The sequence below is a fragment of the Haliotis asinina genome, chromosome 5 (genome assembly GCF_037392515.1).
Source record: "Haliotis asinina isolate JCU_RB_2024 chromosome 5, JCU_Hal_asi_v2, whole genome shotgun sequence".
Taxonomy (NCBI): domain Eukaryota; kingdom Metazoa; phylum Mollusca; class Gastropoda; order Lepetellida; family Haliotidae; genus Haliotis; species Haliotis asinina.
This window is the reverse complement of record NC_090284.1, coordinates 28656176-28682134: the sequence shown is the minus strand read 5'-3', so window position 1 is coordinate 28682134 and position 25959 is coordinate 28656176. Positions and strand designations below refer to the sequence as shown.

The window sequence follows — 25959 nt, the reverse complement described above, 5'->3', positions numbered from 1 at the left end:
AACCCAAAATAGGCCATGAAGAGACAATGGAATTGAATAATTTATCGTCTACTAAACAATCGAGTCACTGTGTTACTGGAGTGACATTCATTGCAGGGGAAGACATTTGCAGTTTGCTTGTATGGTGCAACACATTAGACTAACATGCAGTGTTTGAAAACATGTTTATGGTAATAGTTTATAAAAAGTCTCCATGAAGTACAGTTAAAATGAACCAACAAACCTTTCATTTCCTGAAACTGCAGAAATGTAGTCTTGCCAGACACGAATGACCTGCTTAGGGAGTGTTGTGCTACATTCGTGCTACCAGTTAGTCTATCATTTCTTCCATTTGTTTCAGTGGTTATGGGAAGGAACCTTCCACACATTTGAACAAAAGAGTTCTGTAATTGTTACAGTACTTTATTGTTATTCAAACAATGCACATACCCACAACAAATACCATAACATAATAGTAACAATGATTCCAGTAACTAACATGCTTGCCACAAGTCAGTAGTTGGGAGGACTATTTCCTCAGCGGTTTTGATTCATTCAGTGTAATACTATTTCCACTATACTGCTGTACACTACTGCAAAAGATAGTGCTGTGAAAAATATTGCACCAGACGAAAGAATAGACACTACATGTTTCCTACTCTATCATGACAACCATCTCCTGGTGGCTCATTTCACTGTACAGACATTGTTTTGTTCAAAGTTATCTATCCTCAGTCGCTACTGATTCACATCTAAAATGGCAAATAAGGATGTATTTAATATTACAACACTGTACACACATCCCAGGTGAAGTTGGGCAGAGAAGTTAGGGGATCCATCCCTTATGAACCAGTCAACAGCTTGTGTACATAGCCAGGCCAATGCCATCAACAGGTGAAACATCTTCAAGGTAGGACACCAGATATGAGAGATGCAACTTTGCCAGCACTTGCTCCCAGTATGAATGTCTCATGATCACCAGCAACCTCTTTCACCTGCACCTTACCAGCACACACCTGAAGGAACAAGGCAAGCTGAATAAGTGTAAATCAAAGATGATGTGCCTGGTAAACATGCAACACTTGACATGGGAATTCAGCACGAGACATTTACTGGACACTTTATCAGGTGATTAATCACTAAAATCAGGGAAAATGATCACATGTGCAATAGTCTGAATATTATACACTTCAAATTTACCTTTCATAAAACTGGCATTTATTAAGTGCGATATCCCACTGAAGTGACTATTTTACAGCAATACAGAAATCCTCCCTCTATTCTCCTACCATCGTACGACTATATATTCATCTTTAGTGGAATGCTGAATCTTTTGTAACGTTATTAACTTCCAAACATAAAAAGTAAAGTCATGGATGACCTCTTATAATCAGAGACAAAAATACTGACAATTGTAAATGTTAAAAATGTTTCTAGTTGAAAAGGATGCAAGACTGAATTCTCACCTGTCCTAAGCCATAGTCTTTCCCAAGTTTGGATGCCTCATTTGTACACTGCTCAGCCCGCACAAGCAGTATGTCTCCCTTGAATGGGGTGCTTGGGTTGTAATCGATACACATTATCAACTTATTCCAAAAGGATTTTGCAGCAACCTCCAAGTCTGTGCGGTTCTGGAACTGTTGTGTGGACATAAGTTCATCTACTGCAATACCAATACGACCCTCCACGTCAGGTGCCGACAGCATCTTTTCCGACAACTGAAACATGGGCATGGAAGCACACATGAATACACAAAACAAATGTTGGAGAAAGCAATGACTGGTAATAACTAAGCGGTTCCTTCGCCATATAATACTGCATCTTCGATTGTGACTAACGCCATAAACTTGTACAGGCCACAGTTGATATCCACTGTCAGAGGTACAAATATGCAACAAACCTAAGAAATGCCTATCATTTCCCTGTTTGTAGTAAGTATTAAGATGCTATAGCATCTTTCACCCAAGAAAGTTTAGTTTTACGCCACACTCAGCAATATTCCAGCTATATTGTGCCGGTCTGTAAATCGAGTCTGGACAAGACAATCCAGTGACCAACATGAGCATTGATCTGTGCAATTGGGAACCAATGTCATGTGTCAACCAAGTCAGCGAGCCTGACCACCTGATCCCGTTAGTCGCCTCTCTCACAAGCTCTTTCCCTGAACCTCATGGGTTGTGTTAGCTTGTGGCATGGTTAACGCCATGGTAATGGTGTTTCAGTCTCTACAGTGGGACAATACAAACTCTTCTTTATACATGTATATTTTTCTTACATGAAACTGGCGTTTGCTTCCTTTTCTTAATGGGTGCATACAATTTATTGGACAGATGAAGAAGCAAAGGTCCAGCTTCAACTATCATTACTTTGCAGGTCACCATGCAGAAAAACCTGACTTCCAAGACAAGTTCTCTTCACTGTCACCTATCCATAATACGCTCTGCACAATGCTCCTGATATATGCAGTAATCATTTACTAGATGTGTCTAATTTGTTTGTCCAAAAGTAAATTTCATTACCATGTAACAATTTTTCCATTAGAAGTGTGAATGTGTATTACTTATGAGGGGCCTCACCCTTGGGTAGTCAATGGACATGAACTGCTGAACAAAGGTACACATGACCTCAGTCTGCTCCTGCCCTTTGTGGCCTGGTGTCAGCTTGGCGCGGTGGGAAGCTAAGTGAGCTGTAACATACATGTGGGAACCATCCAACAGCACCAGGGCTTTCACGATATCTGACCGGCCAGTGTTATACTGCTGAAGCTGAAGTGCCATCTCCAAGGCAATACATGCACCAAACGAGTAGCCAGACAGGCAGTAAGGGCCTTCAGGTTGGACACTCTGTATATTCTGGAATTGACAACACATACCATTGTAGAGTTAGTTAATTGACATGCGATACACTGCTTAAGTATCACGGTAGAAAGTTGTTTTAAAGAATGATGAAGAACTTACTTTCAAGTAGAATCTTGCAAGGGCCTCAACCGAGGTGAGGGGAGCCTCAGCAGTGCACTGGATTCCATAGACTGGGCGCTGTAACTGGCTGGCTACACTCTCGAGAGATAGGGTCACACCTAGCAGAACACCATAAATGTATGGAAATGTCCAAAAGCTCACAATCTCTTATCTTACTTCTAACCTTGGAGTGAGGGAGCAGAAGTAAAACAATTAACACATGAAAACATTACTGGAAGCATTTGTTTGAACAATGCATATGCTCACCTTCTATTGGGTGCACAATGAAGAGGGGTGTCTTGTCATTATGTACTCCACCAATGGAAACAATTGTGGTGGTGGGCATGATCTGAGACATGTCATAGCGAACAGACAGGCCACTGTCATCAAGTGTAGACCCATTATCCTTGTTGTTGGTGTCTGCTGTCTCTCCTCCTCCGCCACTAATGTCCTGCAGACTTGTCATCGTCAGCTGCCGAATCTCTCGCATGGACATGGAGATATCATGTTCCCGCTCCAACGTCTGCTTCACTTCAACCCCCATTAGAGAGTCCAGACCAAGATCCGCCAAGCTCATGTCAGGGTTAATAGTGGAGACATCTTTTACCCCTGGTAAATATTACACGGCAGTGTTAAACAATGTTGGAATTAGAAAATATTGCTTCAGTTAAGATTTAGTAGATGTACATAATATTCTCTTAACAGAAATGTATTACCTTCTGGAAGAGTTAAACTAATCTAACATATGGAACGTTTAGAAGGTATTTTGACATTACGTAGCACTTTACGGAAATTTTATTGACTTAATATAAATGTAAAAATCAAATCACAATTTCTTTGTTTTACGCTGAATTCATTTCCTGATAAATGGTTTGATTAACTTATTGTTTCAGTTTGGAAAACATTTTTAATACAGGCAGATTCTTTCCTCTTTCCTAACCCCCTTAAATGACACCCCAGTTCCACATTGATGGAAGACCAAGACATCTGTAGTTCAAGACAACATTCACATTTGTTCCCACACTTATTAACAGTGCCTGAATATCTTCCTATCAGTTGAGTCTTGATACAATACCTAATATGTGGGCTACAGATGCCACTAAGTCCCGTTTGCCAACATCCTTCTTGGTGCCAGTCTGTTTCTCTGCCATGACAAAACTTGACACAACTGGGTGGGGCTGGTTGAGGAATTGGTCCAGGACCACCATGCAGGAGCGAATCCTCTGAGGTAAGGTGCCTCCAATGACAGCATCATTCCCAGCCATGGTCTCCAGCACCACACCAACATCACCAATGGCACCCCACTGGATGGCGACACCTAAGAGAAATCATTGTGTTAAGTTTGGAAATGTGACGACCAAGATAAGAATATGACTCGCACAAGGATGTACTGACTAAGAAGTGAGAAAAATCAGATAATTGTACCTGGCAGTCCTTCCTGCCGTCTCTGTTCCACAACACGTTCCATCACCGAGTTAGCAAAGCCATAGTTAGCTTGCCCTGCATTACCCCGTCCACAGCTGACCGAGGAAAAGACAACAAACATGTCCAGGCTTTTTCTACAGGTGGCACTGCGAGTGGCAATGTCAAGACAGATTGTTCCCTGTGCTTTTGGATGACATACTGTCTTGAAGGTCTCTACTGTCTGATTCTCCATCAAACTGTCTTTCAACACCTGACGAGACAAAAAATGTTTTAAATATTTTCATAAAAATTGAAGATAATCAAACTTTGCTTTGGTTGCTTTGAAGTTTATCCACTGGCACTGTTGTTCAGAGCCTCATTCCACATTTCTTTTGTGGATATACAACTGTCAGAATTGATCATGCCGTGGAACGTGGACTAGAATCTTAGTCATCACACAATTTCATGTACCTACCCATCATGTTTATCCAAAGAAGTAATTTAAAGTCTTTTGTTTTTATATCAATTTTGGACCACCAAATTTGGGGAGAAGATATGTAAACAGAATGAAAAGAGTTAATGAGTGTATTACCATTGCTAGATTAAACACCCCTCCAACAGGCCCCAATTTCTCCGCTTCCTGCACAAGCTTTGTGGCCTCTGCCTCTGTCTTGATATCTCTTGAGGAGATACATATAGTCACACCAGCCTTTCTCCATAGCCGCACCCGTCGTGACTGGTAGCCAGTCCGTACACCAGATCGAGATGTGAGAAGAAGTTTCCTGGCTCCACGTTCAATCAGCCACTGAGCAAGTTCCAGGCCAAATCCTCCCAAGCCACCAGTAACGATGTAGGTCTTGTGACTACTGCAGTATGTTCGCGAAATTGCTTGCACTGTGAGAGGAATTTCAGTATCATCTGATCGTATCTGAAATACAAAAAATGATGCAGGGGCTCAAGTCTCAGCATGAGGTATTCCTAAAAATACTGACAATGCGAGGTACATGAGTGCTTGCAAAAACACTCACAGCATTCCGGCTGACAATTATATTTAGGAGAAGCCACCAAATGGCTTTATTATCCATATGGTTGAAAATATCAGTTAATATTTCCATATCATGTGGACATCATTTTAGCAGTAGCTGATTTGTTCAAATATAAGTGTCAGTAGTCAACATACTTATTAGGTCAGCTATGATAGCAATGTAAATACACTATTATGCAAATATGCATTCACGTTCATTTTCAGAAAATATTTTCTGTATCTTCAACTAGATAAAGAAATTATTACAGTCACTCGTGCAATACAACCTAATCTGCAGGTTGTAACCAATCTCACACTGCCAACTGAAAGCTGTCTGATCTGTTAGAAGATACTGAGGCTGCAGAAAAGAAATTTACTGTTTCTCGGGAACATTTGCAAAGCAACGAGGGCAGTTTGATTTCTTTGAAATTTTTGAGAGAAAAAGTGACGGAGGAAAAGATTTTATCTCAGAAATACAGCTTGGAAAGTGTTAATGAGTTACAGATTCAGTTACACTTGTTCTTCCAGATACTCCTTCTTACAGGAGAGAACTGGATCATTGGGATGTAGCCAAGTCAAAAACTATTTTTTTAAATGGCAATAAAAATTATGTACACAAATAAAAGTGATGCACTAATGCCCAAGAAACATTTCACTTTCATTTAGCGTTAAATACTTGTGTGTGTCTAGAGTAGTTACTGCCAATCATATCTGAATCAGTTTCCAAACCAACCAGTTAGTCATATTTTGGAAAATGTGGTATAAAGTCTGTTAACCTTGATGAGGACTTTTCCCATGTGTTTTCCCTGGGCCATGTATCGGAATGCATCTTCAACCTCAGAGTGAGAAAACACTGTTGTATCCAAGGGTTTAACTGCACCCGAGCTGATACCTTGGCTGACTAACTCGTGTACATTGTCCCAGTCCTTGTTGCCAGGTTCCATCAGTGCATCCAGAAGAATACCATGAAAACTGATATTTTTCAAGAATATCGACATACCTGGAATATCAGAAAATAAGTATTGAGTTTACAAGACATTTTCAAGGAACCTCTTAAAGTAAAGATCTAAGACACTATACAAAATGGCATTTAGGTACAAGACTACCCACAGATTCTAGTTGTCTTACCTAGTGCTGTGTTCTTTGAAAGGTCAAATTTGCCAATCTCCAGGAACCTTCCATGGGGAGCAAGTAGTCTCAAACTAGCCTGCAGCTTCTCTTCTGCCAGGGAATTCAGTACAATATCCACACCTACAGCAGAATAGCTCAAGTGTCAGAATGAAGTCATTCCCAATACAGGAAGTAGTTTGGTTTATGTCACTATTAGAGATTCCAGTAATATCATGGTAGGGGGACACCACAAAGGAGCTTCACACATTCACCCATGTGAGGAATCTATCCAGGGGCATCTTTGTTACTAAGGTACACCACAGCCCAGTACAATGGTTATTACTTTAGCCTTATCTTAAAAAGAGAGCAGTTTACCTCTGCCTTTTGTTGCTCTCAGGATGTCAAATTCAAATGAATTGTCCCTAGAGTTGGCGAAGTTGATATCTTGCAGCGTTGGAAACTTTCGTTTGAGATACTGCCTTTTCTGCATGGAACCCACAGTGGTGAACACCTCACAGCCATAATGCAAAGCAATTGATATGGCTGCCTGGCCCACACCACCACTGCCTGAGTGGATCAGGACACAGTCCCCCTTCTTCAGCTTGCCACGCTGAACAAGTGCATAATATGCAGTAGCATACACAGTAGGCACACTGGCTGCCTCCTCCAGACTCCACGACTCGGGAACCTCCCACAAAAAGCGTCTGTCAACTTCTGTGGTTGTTGCCAAACCCTACACAGAAAACAAATGTATTTATCTCATTTATGTAAATGTACGACTTGAACATGTGCATTTTTGCAAGTTGTCTGAATACATGCCTTTGCAGTTACGACTGCCATGATCCTCTTGCCATCTTTTTGTTTGCCAGAGAACTCCATGCCCAGCATACAGTCTTGAATGTCCATCTCTCCTGGGATGGCATCTGGAGGCAGCTTACCAGTTGCCAGCATCACATCACGGAAGTTGAGGGAAGAATAGTGCACTTTACACTGCTCTCGTCCAGCACGGACTGGCTCATCATGTTTATGCAGGGGAGACACGATCCACTTCAGACTTGAAAGATCACCTCGCACCGTCACATCAATGTAAGCATGCTCACTTTCACATTCTAACAACTCAGTGCCTGCAACAAATGCCACAATTATAATTCATGATTGTATTTTCTCAAACACAGATGAACATTTTTATCTCATATGACTATTTCAAACTTGGCAATATATTCTTCAGTATACATTGATAAGCTGAGTCAGATGAGGTACCTTTGGATAATGGAATGTGCCTGTAGGAGCCCCACTTGCCCTGTTGCTTGACATTCATTACCAGATCTTGTCTCACCAACTTTTTAAAGGACTCACTACTGGGGACAAGCCTCTCACTTGAGAAAATGCATCTGAGAAAATAGATAAGAGTGCATTAAAAACAAATGCATAAAATGGGAAACAATGTGGCAGTATTATTACCTCAAACCTTTTCTGATCAGACCTGTAATATCGTACCTGAGTCGTTCCCCACCAGATTCCTTCCGCAGGCAGTTAGTTAGTCCCACTATGCCACTGTTGGTGTTGTTTGCCTGCAGCCAGACATTCTCCCCCTCGGGACGTACATGACAGTCATCAAGGGCAGACTTGACCATGTCCACCCAACTGCAGTTGAGGTCATCAACACAGATGATGGTCTGGTTTTCTGCAGCAGCTTTGTTGGCTCTACGCACCAGGAACATGTTGTACAGAACCCCATCTGTCTTGTCACAGATCACCTGCAGCCCATGCTCTAAGAACAGCTTTGTCCAGCTGGATGAATCCAGATAGCATCCATGTGTTCTCGAATCACCAGTTGTAACACAGTCTAGTTTGAAACTGTTAATTGCCATATGTAGTGGAAAGTTTTGAGTAGCTTCTATGATCAATGCAAACCCTTTTGTTCCACATGCATCAATAACATTCTTCAAAGCAACACTAATGTTTTGCTCACGGTGGAGGATATTTCTCAGAATGATCAAGTCAGGTTGACTGGCTCCCGATGGTAGAGTCTTTTGCAAATCCCACTGAAGCGTAGTGATAGCAAGCTTTGCAAGTTTCTCTTGATCATTTTGCTGGGAATTGGCTAGTGTATACTCCACTTGATTCATGGGATGTGCTCCAAGGAGAGGCAGGACATGGCTATACATTGCTCCTGTGGGAGAAGACAGCTCCAGCACATTCACCTTGTTCTTCAGGCAGTTCTCCAGCACCACATCCACACAGGATTTCAATACTTTATCCTCAAGTAGGCAGTTGAGTAAAGTGTCTTTTGATAGCTCTGGCTGGAATGCATTCACAATGTTAAATACATTTTCAGGGAAACTTTCTGATAAAGGAGTACAGAAGATCTTGTGCAATGTCTGCATGAGACCACATGTTGGCTGCCCTGAATATTCCATTACTTTGTCAAGACTGACTTGAACTTTTGGCTTTTCCACCGACAACAAATTGGAGTTGGGAATGTGAGTAGCTCCATTGGATTTCAGTAGTGTTGCAAGGGACTGATCCATGTAGGCCAAACAGTCTTCAGCATACAATTTGGACTTAGAATCATCAAGGAGGTTCTCATTGTATGGAGTGAATGTGTAGGACTCTAATGTAGGAGTCTGAGTGATTCTTCTTGGAGCAGAAGTACAATGCAGTCCTCGAATTTCAACTCCTCCACATACAAAAATATCAAGGCAATGATCCATCATCACAGGAATAGTAGCTGAAAACAGGGAACAATAAACAGTAGTATGGAAATGGCAGACTGTTACAGGCCAGGGTCAGTTTTAGTGAATGTAAATCTTCATTCCTTTCCACTTTGTTTCAAATGAAAATGTACTTAGAAGTAACAAAATCATGTCCATAAAACATAAGAGTCCATGTAATAACTCAGATTATATAACAGTATGTCCATGAATCACAACCAAACAGTTTGCATAAAATTGATCCTACACCTAGTTGTACCTGATGGAAATATCCAAACTTAAAAATACTTTAACAGTAGATATCAAAATAGTGAGAAAACATTTACATCACTTTTTGTCATTGCCAAATGTCTTCAACTTTGGAAACATTTTACTAAAGGCCTTGAATGTTGTAGCACTGATGTAATGAGCAAGAGGTATAATGCACTTTGAAAAGTTTCAGAGAACCATGCTCTTTTTACCTAAATCATTGTGCAAAGTATACACTGACAGGAAAGCTGAATCATTCCCTCTCCTCAAAATGTCTTCTGGCTAGTTTGTCGTTTGAGTAAACACTAAAGATAAAGCTGGTTGAATGGGTTTACATGATTTGGGTAGTCTGCAGAGACATGCATATTACTGACCTGGTTTGTCATCTGTTGCTGGAATAACATACTGGGTATGTATGGTGGGGTCTATGCGCACTGACTTGATTCTAGTTGGTAGTCGATATCCTGTAGCTTTGCCAGCCACCTGTGCTTGAAGCAGTGTGTCCAAGAAAGTCACCCAGTTGCCCTTCCACAACAGTTCTCCTGAGTCACCTGAAAAGACTTTCTAAGTTCTAATATCAATTTCACCAGCTCCTAAACATTTCACAATTAGAATATCGATAGATTAGTAAATCTTACAGTAATTAACAATTAAGTATATTTCCATCTAGGATTTTGTTTCTTTTGAAGTACGAGTATACCCATTAAGGCATGAGAGATGCTATATTGTCAGCATAGCTATATCAATGGACCTGCTCAGTGCAGTGATTCAAGAATTATGATAACTTGAAGTGGACAAGAATGCCAAGGAGTGAAACCAGAATCAAAGATAACATGTTTATATCTTGATGGCAAACATCACTTTCTGTTGTGATGCAATGTTCATGACAACACCCAAAAGTTTGGATTCAGTAAATGTTGTGTTGGGACATCAAAGTATTTAGTGATCTTCAATTAAGTTTTCATGTTTTCAAATTATTCATTCACTGTGAAATGTGGTACAATCACAATACACTGATGTCATGCTGGTACAAAATCCCACAAAATATTGTGTTGATGACTTGTGGAACATTACTGACTTTGTAATATGGTATGGTTACCAAAAGTAAATGAACAGAAAATTTGAACTTGGACCCCTTTGAGGTAATAAAAAGGTGAATAAATAAGTTCAGTGTCCTGCCTTTGTGGGTCATCTTGTAAATGCCTTGGAACTCGGGACCATAATCATAGCCTCGAAGTCTAAGATCTTTGTACATATCCGAGAGTGTGAGTGGAATGGTCTCTTCAGCTGGGTCTTGTGTGGGCTGAACTTGGTTCTGCTCAAGGAGAGGTCTGAACGATTCTTCATCTTCCAGCTCATGAATGTGTCCATTGACTGCAAGGTTGCCAGCTTCACTGATTTCGAACTCTCCTGTTGCTGGCATTACACATACATCCAGCTTAACAATACCTGCATTGCAACAAACAAGTAGTCAGCAATGATACCACCACAAAGTGGAGAGACTGAAAAGCTGTGTGACAGGGAGGGAAGTGGTTTGAGGACTGGTGGGGAGGAAAGAAGAAGGGTAAAGGTTATCAAATCATGGAAGTAGAGGGGATGAATGGTTGGACACTGTATGAAAAAGGGGTGGGGTGGGGGGTGATAGGAGGATGGAGGAATTATTACACATTACAAAATACACCCATGGTACCGAGCCATTTGCTAACTGAGGTATCACAAAGTGTTATGTATACTGTCGTCATCCTAACTATTTTCATGACACTTTCCAAACCAACTCATTTGAAATTCAACATTGCTTTTATTTACGAGTAAAGGATGCGGAAATCGAAGAAAATGAAAGATTGGTTTGACTCCAATGACACTTCAATACATATTTTAGAAGTCATAATATGCTTACCTGTTCTGGGTAGAATGGTGGCTTGATGAATGTTAATATTCTCAAAAATGACAGGCATGTGTTCATGGAACTTCCCCTTGAGTTTGGCCAGCGTCCTCCAAGCAAGGACCAGGTAGCCTGTACCAGGAAACAGTACTCGGCCATCAATGGAATGGTCCACAAGGTAATGGTCTGGAGATTCAGGGGAGATATCAATTTCATAAACAGAGAGAGTTTTCTTTCCTGATCCTCCAGAAATGAAATCATCAGGTTTAGGAACATTCCATGACTGAGCATGGTCCCACTGTATAAAAGGTGACACCATGGGAGTGCCAGCAGGGACTGGATACGTCACTGGGGCAAACAAACCCAGGGGATCAACTTTCATTCCGGCTGCATAACACCTGCAAATCACAAAATGTAAATTTAAATGTGGGGGCAACCAAGTCAAGCAGACACAATTAACTGCAACACTGAGAATTTTGACTATCATTTTCAGAACCTTAAAAAAGTTTACGAACAGTAACTTGATTGGATGACTAACCTCACAAATGAGCCATATGAACATCTCCATGCAGATTAAACAATTTAAAAGTGAGTCCAACTGTAGCCTTGTGAATGGCAACTCAAAATGAACTTACTTTCCAATGCTGGAGTAGAAGTAGTTGACATTATCCGGGTGATTTCTCTTCATGAGACCAACAAATGTACACGTTGGAGCGAGAGACCTCTTGAGTATTGCCTGTAGAAGACAGTGTGGGGCAATCTCTATGACAACAGCATTGTTGGGAATATGTTGCACAGCCTCCTGAAACAGCACAGGGCTCACCAGGTTGTTGATAATATATTCTGCTGAGGAGAACTTTGCGCTATCTGTATGCCACTCCGCTTCTGGCACTGAGGTGCTGACCCAGCGCTCAGAACGACGCTTGGGCTTTATCACCTGAAAGAATAGGTTCTTGAAGGTTAAAGATGCACCTAAAAAATGTTGAAATAATTCTCTCTGTACAACTTTGACCCACACATAACATGAATGCACTACAACTATTTATAGCTTATCCCATGTACAAACCTACCTTGTTGAGAACAGCCAGTAGAGTTGGGGCAATGTCTGCCATATACTGGGAATGGAAGGCAACACCGCCACTCTGGACTTCTTTTGCAAATATCCCCTGGTCCTTCAGCTGCTGCACAAACTTGGAAACAGATTCTGCAGGGCCCGAGATGGTGACCGTGTCCTCAGAGTTGTGACAAGCAGGTACCACACCTGGTGGGCATTGCTCTTTGGCCTCTGCCCAGGTCAAACCTGAAAAACATTGTGATCATAATTGCCCGCTAGTTTACAATATTTGTAAAGTAAATGAGATAAAGAGAAAAAACATTATTGAACATTTTTTTAGCAGGTTTATTTCACAAGAGTAAATGTCAATGGCACAGTGTATATTACAACTATATTTGTAAAAAGAAATAACATTTCTTCATAAACCAGCTTCCTAATTGAATGGACCAGTTCAAGGTTAACCTCAGCTTTTTAATTTGGAAATCACCATGCAACAATCTGAATATGGTATTTAGTAAGACTAACCAACTGCAGCCATGCCACCAGGTGGTAGTGTGGCCTCCTGGATACATCGACCTCTCCAGTAGCTTGCAAGCAGGGTTTCCTCTGCAGTCAGAGAACCATCAGCATAGGCACAGCCAAGCTCCCCAACCGAGTGGCCCACCAGCCCATCTGGGGTCACCCCCATCTGCTTTAGCATGTCCACTAGCGCCAGCTGAAGAAAACAGTCATTGTTGCCACAATAACAGTCGAGTGACAAATAGTTGATAAGACTGGATATCACTGTATCCTTCTTTCATGTAAAAGTTGCATTTAACATAAATTTTTTGTCTTACAGTAGTTCTTGTCTTCTGTACAGAACCAAATGCTTTCATTACAAACCTAAGACAGCACAACTTTTGATGAAATCAGTCTTGGCCTATTAAATGGACTAAGGTGATTTCTCAGGGATTACATAACAGGAAGTTTTCACTTGACTTTGGAATGAAATGAAGAGACAATCATATAGCATGTGTGAGTATAAGGGAAATAATTATGCATCATTTGCCAAGTGAGGTTGAAGGGATCACTGAAGTCATACCTGAATAGCTGCAATACCACAAAAGGTATAAATAATGTTGTCAAATGTGGTCTTGTCCCCTTCTGTAAGGACCTGGTACAACTGAATACCATGTCTCTGCAGTATGGCATCCGATTTCAGAATTGACTGCTTGAACACATCCAACTCCATCATGCTACGGCCCATTCCAAACCACTGTGAGCCCATTCCAGCAAACACGTACCATACTGGCCGACTGTCACCCGCACATTTCTGTGCAAAAGTTAAACATATATATCAGTGTCTTCAATAGTGACATGAACATCCTCTAGAGAGTTCACATTGGTTATATTAGAACACTAACAAAAGAAATCTACTGCCTCATACTAATTATTAGCTTTCATATACCGTGAAAATAGACTGTATCCCCCATCAGCTATCTTGCGTTTAAATTTCCATAAGAAACAGTAAATGGAATGAATGGAGGTCTCTTTATAAAACAGTATACAATTTAGGCAGTTACCTGGACTTCTCGAACATCATCCTGAGAATTGAGTATTGTGTATCCCCTGTATGGAAATGCTGTCGTGGGTGAACATGCACTCTCATTGAGCAGAGCATGGAGCTCTACACTGTCACTGTTTTGGTGCATCTGTGTCAGCACATTGTCCACACACTCTTCTGTGCGGCCTGCATACACACACAACCGGCGAGCTGAAGCAGCGGGATGCTGCTCACTTTTTTCATTGTCATTGGACTTCAAAATCAAATGCACATTAGCACCACCAAAACCAAATGAGTTTACGCCAACATAACCACCTGACCACCGAGTGCCTTCGGTCACAACCTTCAGTCTGCCATCTACCAAGCCTGGAATGTTGGGGTTGGGAACACTGTAGTGGAGATTGGCTGGCAGTATCTTCTCCTCCATTGCAATAATCACCTTAGCCAGTGAAGCTAGTCCTGCAAAATTCAACTTTCACATAATCTCATGTTCTTTGCTCCATCTGTAAAGCCTAGTTGTCTTATCTTGATTAAGAACAATAAAACACTGTATTTCACTGTGTGCGCAAAGAAAAATTAAAGTCATTACTCATGAATAAAAAACAGCATTTTTAAAAAGTCATTGAACGGAAATTTAGTATTTTCAAAGGCTTTCATAGGGATTTCCGGCCTACTGAGCCTCACATGCTAACAAAACATAGCTGACCTTGACAAGGTGACTATAATACAATGAGAATTTGTCCTTAAATTAACTGCCTGAGAAGTGACCACATGACAGTCCAAGGAAATCTGTACCGAAATATCCAAAGTGTTATCAATGACATTGACTAAAGTTACAAAAAAAAAAAATCGCATGAAAATTGCCAACACAAATGAATCCATTTTGAGCCTTTCAGGTGTCTATAACTCCTATTAACTTTGAATGAGACATCTGAAGTTGTATGGCAACAAATTACTGAAACAATAAAGTGATCTAAAAATATGTTGGCTGAACTGTGACAATTTCTGATCAAATATTCAGTAACAGATTTTAGTAAGTTTGTGTTTCTGCCCTTAACACATTACATGGTTGCATCTCTCGAATAAGGACAGTGTAAAACTAAATCAATATTGCTGTTCTCGGATTCAGTTAAACAGCTGATAATTGCCTCAAACAATTTCAGGTGAATAATATCTGCTAACTAACAAATTTCAGACAAACAGATATGAGCCCTGTTGAGATTTGAATGTGGGCTAACCTGATGCTGGTTCGGGATGCCCCATGTTAGACTTGGTTGATCCTATCAGCAGTGGCTCATTGCGGTCTTTACAGAAGACATCAGCGATGCTGTTCACTTCCTGTGGGTCTCCCACTTTGGTGCCTGTGCCGTGAGCCTCCACATAAGCCACCTGACTGGGATCTACTCCTGCTTCGTGGTATGTCTCTTCAAGTAGTTTCTTCTGTGCTGCACCAGACGGGAAGGTGATGCCTGTAAAGCAGCAACAATTCACATCACTGAACAGCTTTCCTTCTGCTTCAACTCTCCGCTTGATGTTCGAGTTCACACAATATTTACAATACTATGCAAGAGACCACTTTCCCGGTTGTACAAACTCACCTTGCTCTTTGTTGCCATCTGCATTATTCTTGGAATGTACAACTGTAGAATAGATTCTACGAGCAGCGGACGCCTTCTGAATGTGAATTGCTATGATTCCTTCACTGCGACAGTACCCATTGCCTGCAATAGTATCCGAATTCTAATATTATGAATGCCTTAAATACATCCATTAGTATGAACTCTTTATTGCAGGGATAAACATAACATCTGCCATTTTGAGAGGTGGTCAAGTATTCAACTTCATGGCATAACACCACATTGGTGAATGTTTTATCAAGAAACTCAAAAATAAAATTGTGCGCTAGACTTCACAGATGTCTCATAAACATTCGGGCTCAGTATTCTTACCAATTACATACAAAACATGGACACTTCAAGTGATAAAACAGTTTTATACTTGGCTGAGAAGATATGAAATAAGGAGGGGGGGGGGGGGGGGGGGGACTTCTCGCACCGTTGGCATCAAAAGACTTGCAACAACCATCAGGTGCCAGCATGCCGAGCTTTAAGAACTGGAGAGCTGTGTTGGGCTTGACGCAGATATTGGTTCCCCCAATGATGGCAGCATCACAGAGACCCGTTCTAATGCTGGCCAGGGCCTGGTCCAAAGCCAGAGAACTAGAGGAACATGCAGTGTCTATAGCATAGCTTGGGCCTAAAAGACAAAAAAGGGAATGTTGCTAGTATAGAGGTTGACAATAGGAAACATTTTAATCATTCATATTATCCTGCACTTGGAAACTTTCAAACTGTACACACTGTAAACATGTTAAGTGAAAACACAAGTACATGAATTGATTACACAAGTGTTATGACACAACCTTTCCATAACAACCTTATTCCAAGGCATTCGCTCTTCGAACCAGAAAATTGTTACACAACTTAATCAACTTCACAGGAACATAACATGTTTGGGTGCACATGTACTCAAAGTTTCTCTTGGTAAGGTTGTGTTAAAGTGTTAAACTATGGTAGAATGCAGAGCAAAGAATTCTTTACAAGCCAGACAGCCAACCAAGTTGTTTCAAACTGTCATAAGATATATCACTTCAAATACCACTAACAAGAGTATAAACTTTAAACATTTGTAACAAACCTACAATCTGTTAAGGATTTTCTTTCATAATTACCCTCCATCAACATACAATCACAAGGACAAAACTACATGACTGATGCAAGCTAGAAATAAGTACATACCTTTGAAATCAAAGAAGAAAGACAGTCTGTTTGCAAACATGGCTCTGCAGCATCCGATCATGCCATACCCATCCATTTTCTCGGCATCAGACGAGAATGCCTCAGATGCCTCTGATGCACTTGCACCAACAAACACACCTGTCCTTGAACCCCGCAAACTCTGGGGGCTGTAACCTGGGACCACATCATAAAGCATTTTAATGTGAGTGAGTTTATTTTTACGCTTCACTCGGCAATATTCCAGCTATATGGCGGCAGTCTAAATAATTGAGTCTGGACCAATCCATTGATCAACATCATGAGCATCGATCTGCTCAGTTGGGAACCAATGACATGTGTCAACCAAGTCAGCGAGCCTAACCACCCCATCCCACCCGTCACCCCTTATGACAATGCATTTAAAATATGATTGCTGACAATGTGAAGACAATGCAAGGTGTCACGTCTTTACAGTCAATTTTCCATCTTACCTTTAGTACATGATATTCCAATCAGTTTTATCTTCAAACTTAACTTTCAATGAGCAGGCCTTCAGACTATTCTGGGCAGATAAATGCTATGCAACAATCTTTTAACCCCAACCCACTGCCAACAAGAATGATTCAAAGTGCACAAATATACAGTTTGGTTACTTGTCTTACCTGAATCTACAATTGCCTCATAGGCAACTTCCAATAGAAGTCGCAGCTGAGGGTCCATGGCATTGGCTTGTTTAGGGTGGACTCCAAAGAAGGAGGCATCAAATTTGCTTAGGTCTTTTATTTTTCCATTTCTATCAGGAATCCCAAGAAAACCTGAAATGTCACATTGAATCCTGTATTTATGTATCCATACGCAGCTACAAAGTCAATTCCACTTTTCATTTTAGGGAAAACTCAATTCGACAGTGTTGCCCACAAGCCTACTAATCAGAGAACAGGGCAGGAATCTTTGAACATGTAATTTATTGAATCGACATGGCCAGGACTGCTCTCACTATTTTATACTTGCTTAAAATTACTGCCTCCGAAATCTGGTTCAGGCTACCCATTCTGGCCTTCAGACTTTATACTTAATCTTTATTCCATAATATACTGTCTGCCAAAATTGCTTGAGACCTTGAACCATGCCACTCTGTAGTAAACAATGCCTTATCTTTATCAGACTAAATATACTGAACATGCAGATTCTGTGTTGTTATCCATATCCTGTTAACTACCTGTAGGCCATCTCCTATCATCATCTGTGATCATGTCTTCTTTAAGCATCAGATGCTGGCGGAACTCAGTCATGTTGTCCGACTCTGGCAGCCGACAGGAAATGCCTGTTATAACTACATCCTCTGTACAGGTTGCCATCCCAAGAGATGGTTTGTCCAGAGAATTAGCAAGCTTACAGGGAGCTGCTCCACCCTGGTAGGGAGTTTCTTCAATCACATGGGCTGGCATTTCCAGTATCTGCCAAAGGGAAACCATTAGGTCCACTCTCAGGATCAAGCAGCAAGCTTATTCAACAGCAGTATAACAAAACAGCTCTTTGTAAATTGTTATTCTTGGCTTTCAAAACACATAATTATTACTTTGCTGGGATAAGTTTTTTCCTGCTTACCCTGAAGACCTGGATATACCCTACAACATTTGGTTTGACATCCAATTCACAACTTCCATAAACTACTGATTCTTAAATTAAAAACAAAAATCATGCTTTACCCTCTGTACCCTTCACTCACACAATGACTCCCATCATCTACTCTTACACATGCTCTCTGACAAATCCTATACGTAACCACCTCAAGCCAACCCTACCACATTCAAAGTCAACCTTACCATTCTGAACCCCACCAGTGACATTTGGATATTGTAACATTACTAGTTGTGAGATTCAAGTTTTCAGCCACTTGCCACCAATGCTATTTTTTTCATCATGTATTTTCTCCCGTGTTCCATCAAAAGTTGACTGTGCCAGTAACTGATTTTGTACTAAACACAAGCAAAAGCCCTTATTTCTGTTTGTGAAAAAGGTTTCAATAGATTGTTGACAGAATTAAAAGGGAACATAAACATTTCCATCGATGAACTATACTAGCTTTCACTTTGTGACACTTGATGACACATCACTTACGAGTTGCAGTTATAAAGAATTGCATTTTCATCATTTATCTCTGGTATCAGGCTGTATCATTTGTAGAAATAGAACAATTTCAACATATGCCCACTGAAATCTATCAAAATACCAAATTCATAATGTACATATATGCTTGTCTTCAACTACGTACAAAAGAATTTGACAGATAGTTAAAATTCATTAACTAAAAGTGCATCATGATGTAGGATATTTGTTTACATGTAGAGGAATTAGTCATGTCATGATGTGTCCTTTCTAAAGCCATCTTTTAGCAAGCTGCATACATGATGTCTTTGCCTAGTATTTCCAAGCACAAGTAAGTTGTGTTCACTGTTCCATCAATATGTCAATAAAAAGCAAAAGGAAAATGAGATTTTATGTAGACTAGCCAATACACTATGCTAAAGGATTGATACATTCTAGGAGGTTCCAAGGACATACTAAAGGTGGCCTATCAATGATGAACATTTACCCAAAAACAAAGTAAGGAAAAAAATAAATAAATAAAAAATAGGCAAAAACAAGAATTTCACTGCACCTTCTAAATACACAAATGATATCAAACAACCTGACTTCTAGAGAACGGACTAGGTAACGGATATTAACAATCCAGCACTGCACTGGTAAAACAAGACAGATACAAAATGACAAAATGATTGAAATGATATTTCAGTGGAACATCCATGGTTTGAACACAAACTATTCTGACATTAAGTTGGGTTGGAGACTTGACGGTTTGAGTCCAACTTACAACTATGCATATGACCATGTCTCAATATTGGACCAATCTTTCACTCAGGCAGTGCAGTCAGAAGTCATGGTTGGACAAATTGAAGAACATATACTAGTCAAAAGACAAAAAACGTAAACACTGTGGACATAGTGAATTCCACAGAAGGACACAAACAACGTACCTGAGTGTGAACAGCCAAAAAAGTATCAACAGAAAAATGAATCTCCACTCAGAAGTTTCAAACACTCACTTTCCAAGTGAAGAGCCACCAACTAGAATGACTTACTCCCAGAGCACATGGCTTGTAAAGCCTACAGGAACCAATCAGTGGCCAGGTCATATGTCACATCTGACTTCTTCTGATTGCCTATTGGCTCATGAGAACATGCAACAGGTGAGTTTCATTGTCACCCCTTGGTCATCAATAGACTCACCCACTGATCATGCACCAGGCATGTGCAAACACACAGCAGAAGAGTTCATATTGGACACAGGCAAATTAATCATGACATTTCATTTTATGCATCAGTGAAAGTTCTGACCATATCACACCATCAAACTGGTCAAACATAAACTTAGCTATTTTCCCCTCCCTTTCTCAACAAAATGTATTAATTGTAGCTTCGAATAAAATAAAATATACTTGTGGAATCTAAAGGTTTTTTTTTCGTGGATTAACCCTTTGAGCAGTGGTAGGTGGGTAAAAATATGAAATGGTTTGGTCATTTCACATTATTTTTTTCATCTCTGTTGCAATTCACTGCAGTAATTTTGCAGTGACACTAACTTTGCTTTGGCAGAAGAAAAAAAATTCTTTTGAGAATTACTTTCACATAAAACACACACGATTTTCCCCATATTTGACAATGACATACTTTCTGTGAATTTCATTGATGTGAATTTGCTATTCAGTATACAGAACTTTTCATTTGCTACAATGTTACATATATTTTCAAAAGTATATTATATTCCCACTGCATAATAAGCAAAACATTCAATACTGTTTCTTAACTCAGCTACATGTCTGGGTGTCATGTTATGAACCATGTCACCATTACAGCCTGGCATGAATACCAAGTTTTAGATGAGTTATGAAAACAAATCCTTCTCACATTTGCAAACTATTTGACATGTAAAATGTTGCTTAAGGAGCGACAAGGTGAGATAATGAGGAACAAAGTTCTGCTATTCAGTAACTTAACAATTTGACTTTCAGTGGACCAGACTACCATGGTAAGCTATCCCTGAATTGTTTTCTTTACTGAGTGTACACAAGATGTCAGATGCATGTTTGATTGTATAGTTTGTAAATTTGTAATCACTGTGTGTATTTTCTGATGAAACATTCTGAAAAAGGTGTTACTGACAAGCATTTCCTTCAACATATTTGTGTAATGTGCGACAGCAGCAATGCCAACTGTACATACCATTTGTATAATTGCAAATTGAAACACAAATAATAAACACATACAATTACTCTCATCATCAAATGTTCATTGAACTGGAATGACCAAAATTTGTCTTCAATTACAAACATATATCTTGTACTGTTGACAAATACTGTTACTGTCTTTTCATTGAGATGGATATGAGCCAGCTGTAAATCAAAATTGTATTATTAATGCAAAACTCAATATTGCTTGGTATTAAATTACAATGTAAATAGATGTATATAACATATATAGGGGTGTTGTTGTTTTTTCAGGAGTGTTGGTCACTACAGTTTTGTTGATGGAACATCACCAGATTCACAATGAATGATGAGTGGTCAGGTGTCCCATGTCGTAAGACTGTTAACATGAGTAGGGTTTAGAGATTAGGGAGACTGTGTCTCACAGCGGGCACTTCCACAGGCATGCAACTACAGGCATGAGGTGGGTGTGTTTAGCATTAAATTGAACATTTACTGATACCAGAAGATGCATGAGAATACTTGTCAATTGGATACTAAAAACACATGCATTTTATACCTGGATTTGAAGATGGGGTGTAACTGAAGTAGAATAGTTTCCATCAGTGTTTCTTTACTATAATATTAATTGTAGAGACTTTACTATAATTGTAATTAAATTAAATAATTGAAAGATGTTACATAACCGTTAACTAAGCTTAGATACTTATGAACATACTGTTAGTATGCAGTGGGTGAGAGTGTGTCATTTTCAAATAAATCTTAGAGCATCAACATAAACGTATTTGAAATACACAGGGCTTTCCGCTTGATAAACTGTTTCCATTAGTAATTGGCATTTGATTAGTACTAACGTTAATTAAACAGTTTAAGACATACTGCTGTCTGAGTGCTGATAATGTAGTACCAGAATAATTTAATGTGATTTAAGCTCAATTAGCACAAAATGATGCAAGCTTAATCCTTACAAAATAATTAAACAAACATACGAGTGAATTTATTAATTTTGATATCACTGTAGTGAACGCCTTATAGCGAAGGAATACATATGTCTTGATACCCCGATTTAACGCGTGTGATAAATATAGAAAGACTAGGGGCAAAGTCCACAACAATCTCCCGCTGCAGAGAAAACCACTGATAAACACTCACCGTGGGTGCTGGGTTTACGTCGATTTTGTAGAATGTATGTATGATTTCTAATTTTTAGAACGGGTTGTGGCGCTAGGTCTCTTCTTGTTACGTTTAACTATACCATTGGATTATGCGAAGCTATCACGTCAAAACATTGTGATGATCATCTGATGTGGGACCATGACGCAAGGACCAATCATAACACGTGTTACTACAGCACGTGACATTGAGAAAACATTCGATTTGGAGGTGTTCTTGTTGCATTTATTTAGTAACGACGTTGATTTCTTAGAAGTTCTATATATTTTCCAAATGCTCCACCGCTCCTTTTGGGCTATTATTGCTTATTGTGACGGACTGTCCCGGCACTTGGTGTTTTATACACACCCAGAATGATATTTATCTCCACACAGTAATAACGTGATACCAATCCACAAATACAAAAGTGACAACTTTAACCTATACTTGAACACTGAAACCTACATGACTTTATGTGTGAAGTCACAGCATGAACTCTGCTTCACGTACATTTGCCTTTACAACATATACCCGCCATATAGATGGACTATTGCTGAGTGCGCGTAAATGTAAACTCACTCCCACTACACCATGTATTCTCATACACGGTCACAGCGTTAACACTGACAGGCACTAGACCTCTAAACACTGACACTGACAGACACGTACTGGACCTTCTAACACTGATGCACGGTTAGTGTTAACACTGACAGACACTAGACCTCTAAACATTAGTATATCGCGAGTGAGTGAGTTTAGTTTTACGTCGCACACAACAATTTTCCAGGTGTATGGCAGCGGTCTGTAAGTAAGCGAGTCTGGAACAGACACTCAAGTGATCAACAGCATGAGCATCGATCTGCCCAACTGGGACACGATGACATGTGTCAAGCAGGTATGCGAGTCTGACCACCCGATCCCATTAGGCGTGTCGTACGACAAGTATAGTCGCCCTTTATGGCAAGCTTGCATTGGTGAGGGCCTATTCTACCGCGGACCTTCACGGGTCTACCAATATACAATCACAACGTTAACACTGACAGACACTAGACCTCTAAATACTGATACACAGTCTCAATGTTAACACTGACTGACATACACTACACCTGTAAACACCGAGACACAGTCACAACGTCAACACTGATCGACATACACTACACCTGTAAACACCGAGACACAGTCACAACGTCAACACTGATCGACATACACTACACCTTTAACACTGATACTCTGGAATATTGTTGGGCGCAGCCTAAACATCAAACAAAGCAAAATACCAAAGCTGTCATAGCCCCAAAGTGTAAATGTTACCTGTATATCTCATTGTGTGTGCTGTCACACCCCAAAGGTGTAAATGTTCCCTGTATATCTCATTATGTGTTGCCATACCCCCAAGGTGTAAATATTACCTGTATATCTCATTACGTGTTGTCATGCCCCCAAGGTGTAAATACTGCCTGTATATCTCATTGTGTGTTGTCATACCCACGAGGGGTAAATGCTGCCTGTATATCTCATTGTGTGTTGTCATACCCCCGAGGGGTAAATGTTACCTGTATATCTCATTGTGTGTTTTCATGCCCCCAAGGTGTAAATGCTGCCTGTATATCTCATTGTGTGTTGTCATAGCCCCGAGGGGTAAATGTTACCTGTATATCTCATTGTGTGTTGTCATACCCACGACGGGTAAATGTTACCTGTATATCTCATTGTGTGTTGTCATACCCCCGAGGGGTAAATGCTGCCTGTATATCTCATTGTGTGTTGTCATACCCACGAGGGGTAAATGTTACCTGTATATCTCATTGTGTGTTGTCATACCCCGAGGGGTAAATGCTACCTGTATATCTCATTGTGTGTTGTGATACCCCCGAGGGGTAAATGTTACCTGTATATCTCATTGTGTGTTGTCATACCCACGAGGGGTAAATGCTGCCTGTATATCTCATTGTGTGTTGTCATACCCACGAGGGGTAAATGCTACCTGTATATCTCATTGTGTGTTGTCATAGCCCCGAGGGGTAAATGTTACCTGTATATCTCATTGTGTGTTGTCATACCCACGAGGGGTAAATGCTACCTGTATATCTCATTGTGTGTTGTGATACCCCCAAGGTGTAAATATTACCTGTATATCTCATTGAGTGTTGTCATGCCCCCAAGGTGTAAATGCTGCCTGTAGATCTCATTGTGTGTTGTGATACCCCCGAGGGGTAAATGCTGCCTGTATATCTCATTGTGTGTTGTGATACCCCCGAGGGGTAAATGCTGCCTGTATATGTCATTGTGTGTTGTCATACCCCCGAGGGGTAAATGTTTCCTGTATATCTCATTGTGTGTTGTCATACCCCCGTGGGGTAAATGTTACTTGTATATCTCATTGTGTGTTGTGATACCCCCGAGGGGTAAATGTTACCTGTATATCTCATTGTGTGTTGTCATACCCACGAGGGGTAAATGTTACCTGTATATCTCATTGTGTGTTGTCATACCCCCGAGGGGTAAATGCTACCTGTATATCTCATTGTGTGTTGTCATACCCACGAGGGGTAAATGCTGCCTGTATATCTCATTGTGTGTTGTCATACCCACGAGGGGTAAATGCTACCTGTATATCTCATTGTGTGTTGTCATAGCCCCGAGGGGTAAATGTTACCTGTATATCTCATTGTGTGTTGTCATACCCACGAGGGGTAAATGCTACCTGTATATCTCATTGTGTGTTGTGATACCCCCAAGGTGTAAATATTACCTGTATATCTCATTGAGTGTTGTCATGCCCCCAAGGTGTAAATGCTGCCTGTAGATCTCATTGTGTGTTGTGATACCCCCGAGGGGTAAATGCTGCCTGTATATCTCATTGTGTGTTGTGATACCCCCGAGGGGTAAATGCTGCCTGTATATGTCATTGTGTGTTGTCATACCCCCGAGGGGTAAATGTTTCCTGTATATCTCATTGTGTGTTGTCATACCCACGAGGGGTAAATGCTGCCAGTATATCTCATTGTGTGTTGTCATACCCCCGTGGGGTAAATGTTACTTGTATATCTCATTGTGTGTTGTGATACCCCCGAGGGGTAAATGCTGCCTGTATATCTCATTGTGTGTTGTGATACCCCCGAGGGGTAAATGTTACCTGTATATCTCATTGTGTGTTGTCATACCCACGAGGGGTAAATGTTACCTGTATATCTCATTGTGTGTTGTGATACCCCCGAGGGGTAAATGCTACCTGTATATCTCATTGTGTGTTGTCATACCCACGAGGGGTAAATATTACCTGTATATCTCATTGTGTGTTGTCATACCCCCGAGGGGTAAATGCTACCTGTATATCTCATTGTGTGTTGTCATACCCCCGAGGGGTAAATGTTACCTGTATATCTCATTGTGTGTTGTGATACCCCCGAGGGGTAAATGTTACCTGTATATCTCATTGTGTGTTGTGATACCCCCGAGGGGTAAATGTTACCTGTATATCTCATTGTGTGTTGTGATACCCCCGAGGGGTAAATGCTACCTGTATATCTCATTGTGTGTTGTCATACCCACGAGGGGTAAATGTTACCTGTATGTCTCATTGTGTGTTGTCATACTCCTGAGGGGTAAATGCTGCCTGTAAATCTCATTGTGCGTTGTCATAACCCCGAGGGGTAAATGCTACCTGCATGTCTGATTGTATGTTGTCATGGCCCCAAGGTGTAAATGTAACCTGTATATCTTTATATACATACAGTAGACGTATGACCTTAATCCTTGTTCCATTGTTATTGAACCCTCTTATAGACTGCAACTGGCGTGGTCACCGTGACACACTGATATCCGGGAATCAGGTGATGATCTGGG

The 25959-nt window shown here is 40.5% G+C and overlaps 1 protein-coding gene across 3 annotated transcripts; it reads right to left on the bottom strand.

The window, feature by feature from the left end:
• Positions 1 to 386: 386 nt before the first annotated feature.
• Positions 387 to 22229, bottom strand: LOC137283444 (fatty acid synthase-like). Of its 3 annotated transcripts, none has more exons than XM_067814936.1 (29): positions 22114 to 22229; positions 17913 to 18150; positions 17356 to 17508; positions 16715 to 16888; positions 15972 to 16172; positions 15515 to 15637; positions 15155 to 15385; positions 13936 to 14375; positions 13455 to 13685; positions 12899 to 13088; positions 12390 to 12619; positions 11955 to 12256; positions 11335 to 11717; positions 10617 to 10886; positions 9812 to 9988; positions 7972 to 9205; positions 7735 to 7865; positions 7294 to 7598; positions 6850 to 7207; positions 6493 to 6615; positions 6141 to 6364; positions 4933 to 5268; positions 4362 to 4611; positions 4012 to 4254; positions 3204 to 3545; positions 2937 to 3055; positions 2556 to 2831; positions 1446 to 1697; positions 387 to 995 (listed from the first exon to the last, which is right to left on the bottom strand). In XM_067814936.1, the coding sequence occupies exons 2-29, from the start codon at positions 18139 to 18141 to the stop codon at positions 885 to 887; spliced, it is 7638 nt and encodes a 2545-aa protein (XP_067671037.1). In that variant the 5' UTR covers positions 18142 to 18150; positions 22114 to 22229; the 3' UTR covers positions 387 to 884. The 3 variants fall into 3 exon arrangements, with proteins under 3 accessions (XP_067671037.1, XP_067671035.1, XP_067671036.1); XM_067814934.1 differs by lacking the exon at positions 22114 to 22229 and adding an exon at positions 19732 to 19829; XM_067814935.1 differs by lacking the exon at positions 22114 to 22229 and adding an exon at positions 19801 to 19823.
• Between the last annotated feature and the right edge of the window lie 3730 nt (positions 22230 to 25959).

Bases quoted from the DNA above. Each gene is read 5' to 3' on its own strand.
- LOC137283444 (XM_067814936.1), bottom strand. From the start codon at position 18,141: ATGCCAGCCCATGTGATTGAAGAAACTCCCTACCAGGGTGGAGCAGCT. The intron at 17,509-17,912 runs GTAGTTAACAGG...GTGACATTTCAG, and splicing joins TGATAGGAGATGGCCTACAG to GTTTTCTTGGGATTCCTGAT. The intron at 13,686-13,935 runs GTAACTGCCTAA...ACTTTTGCACAG, and splicing joins ATGATGTTCGAGAAGTCCAG to AAATGTGCGGGTGACAGTCG.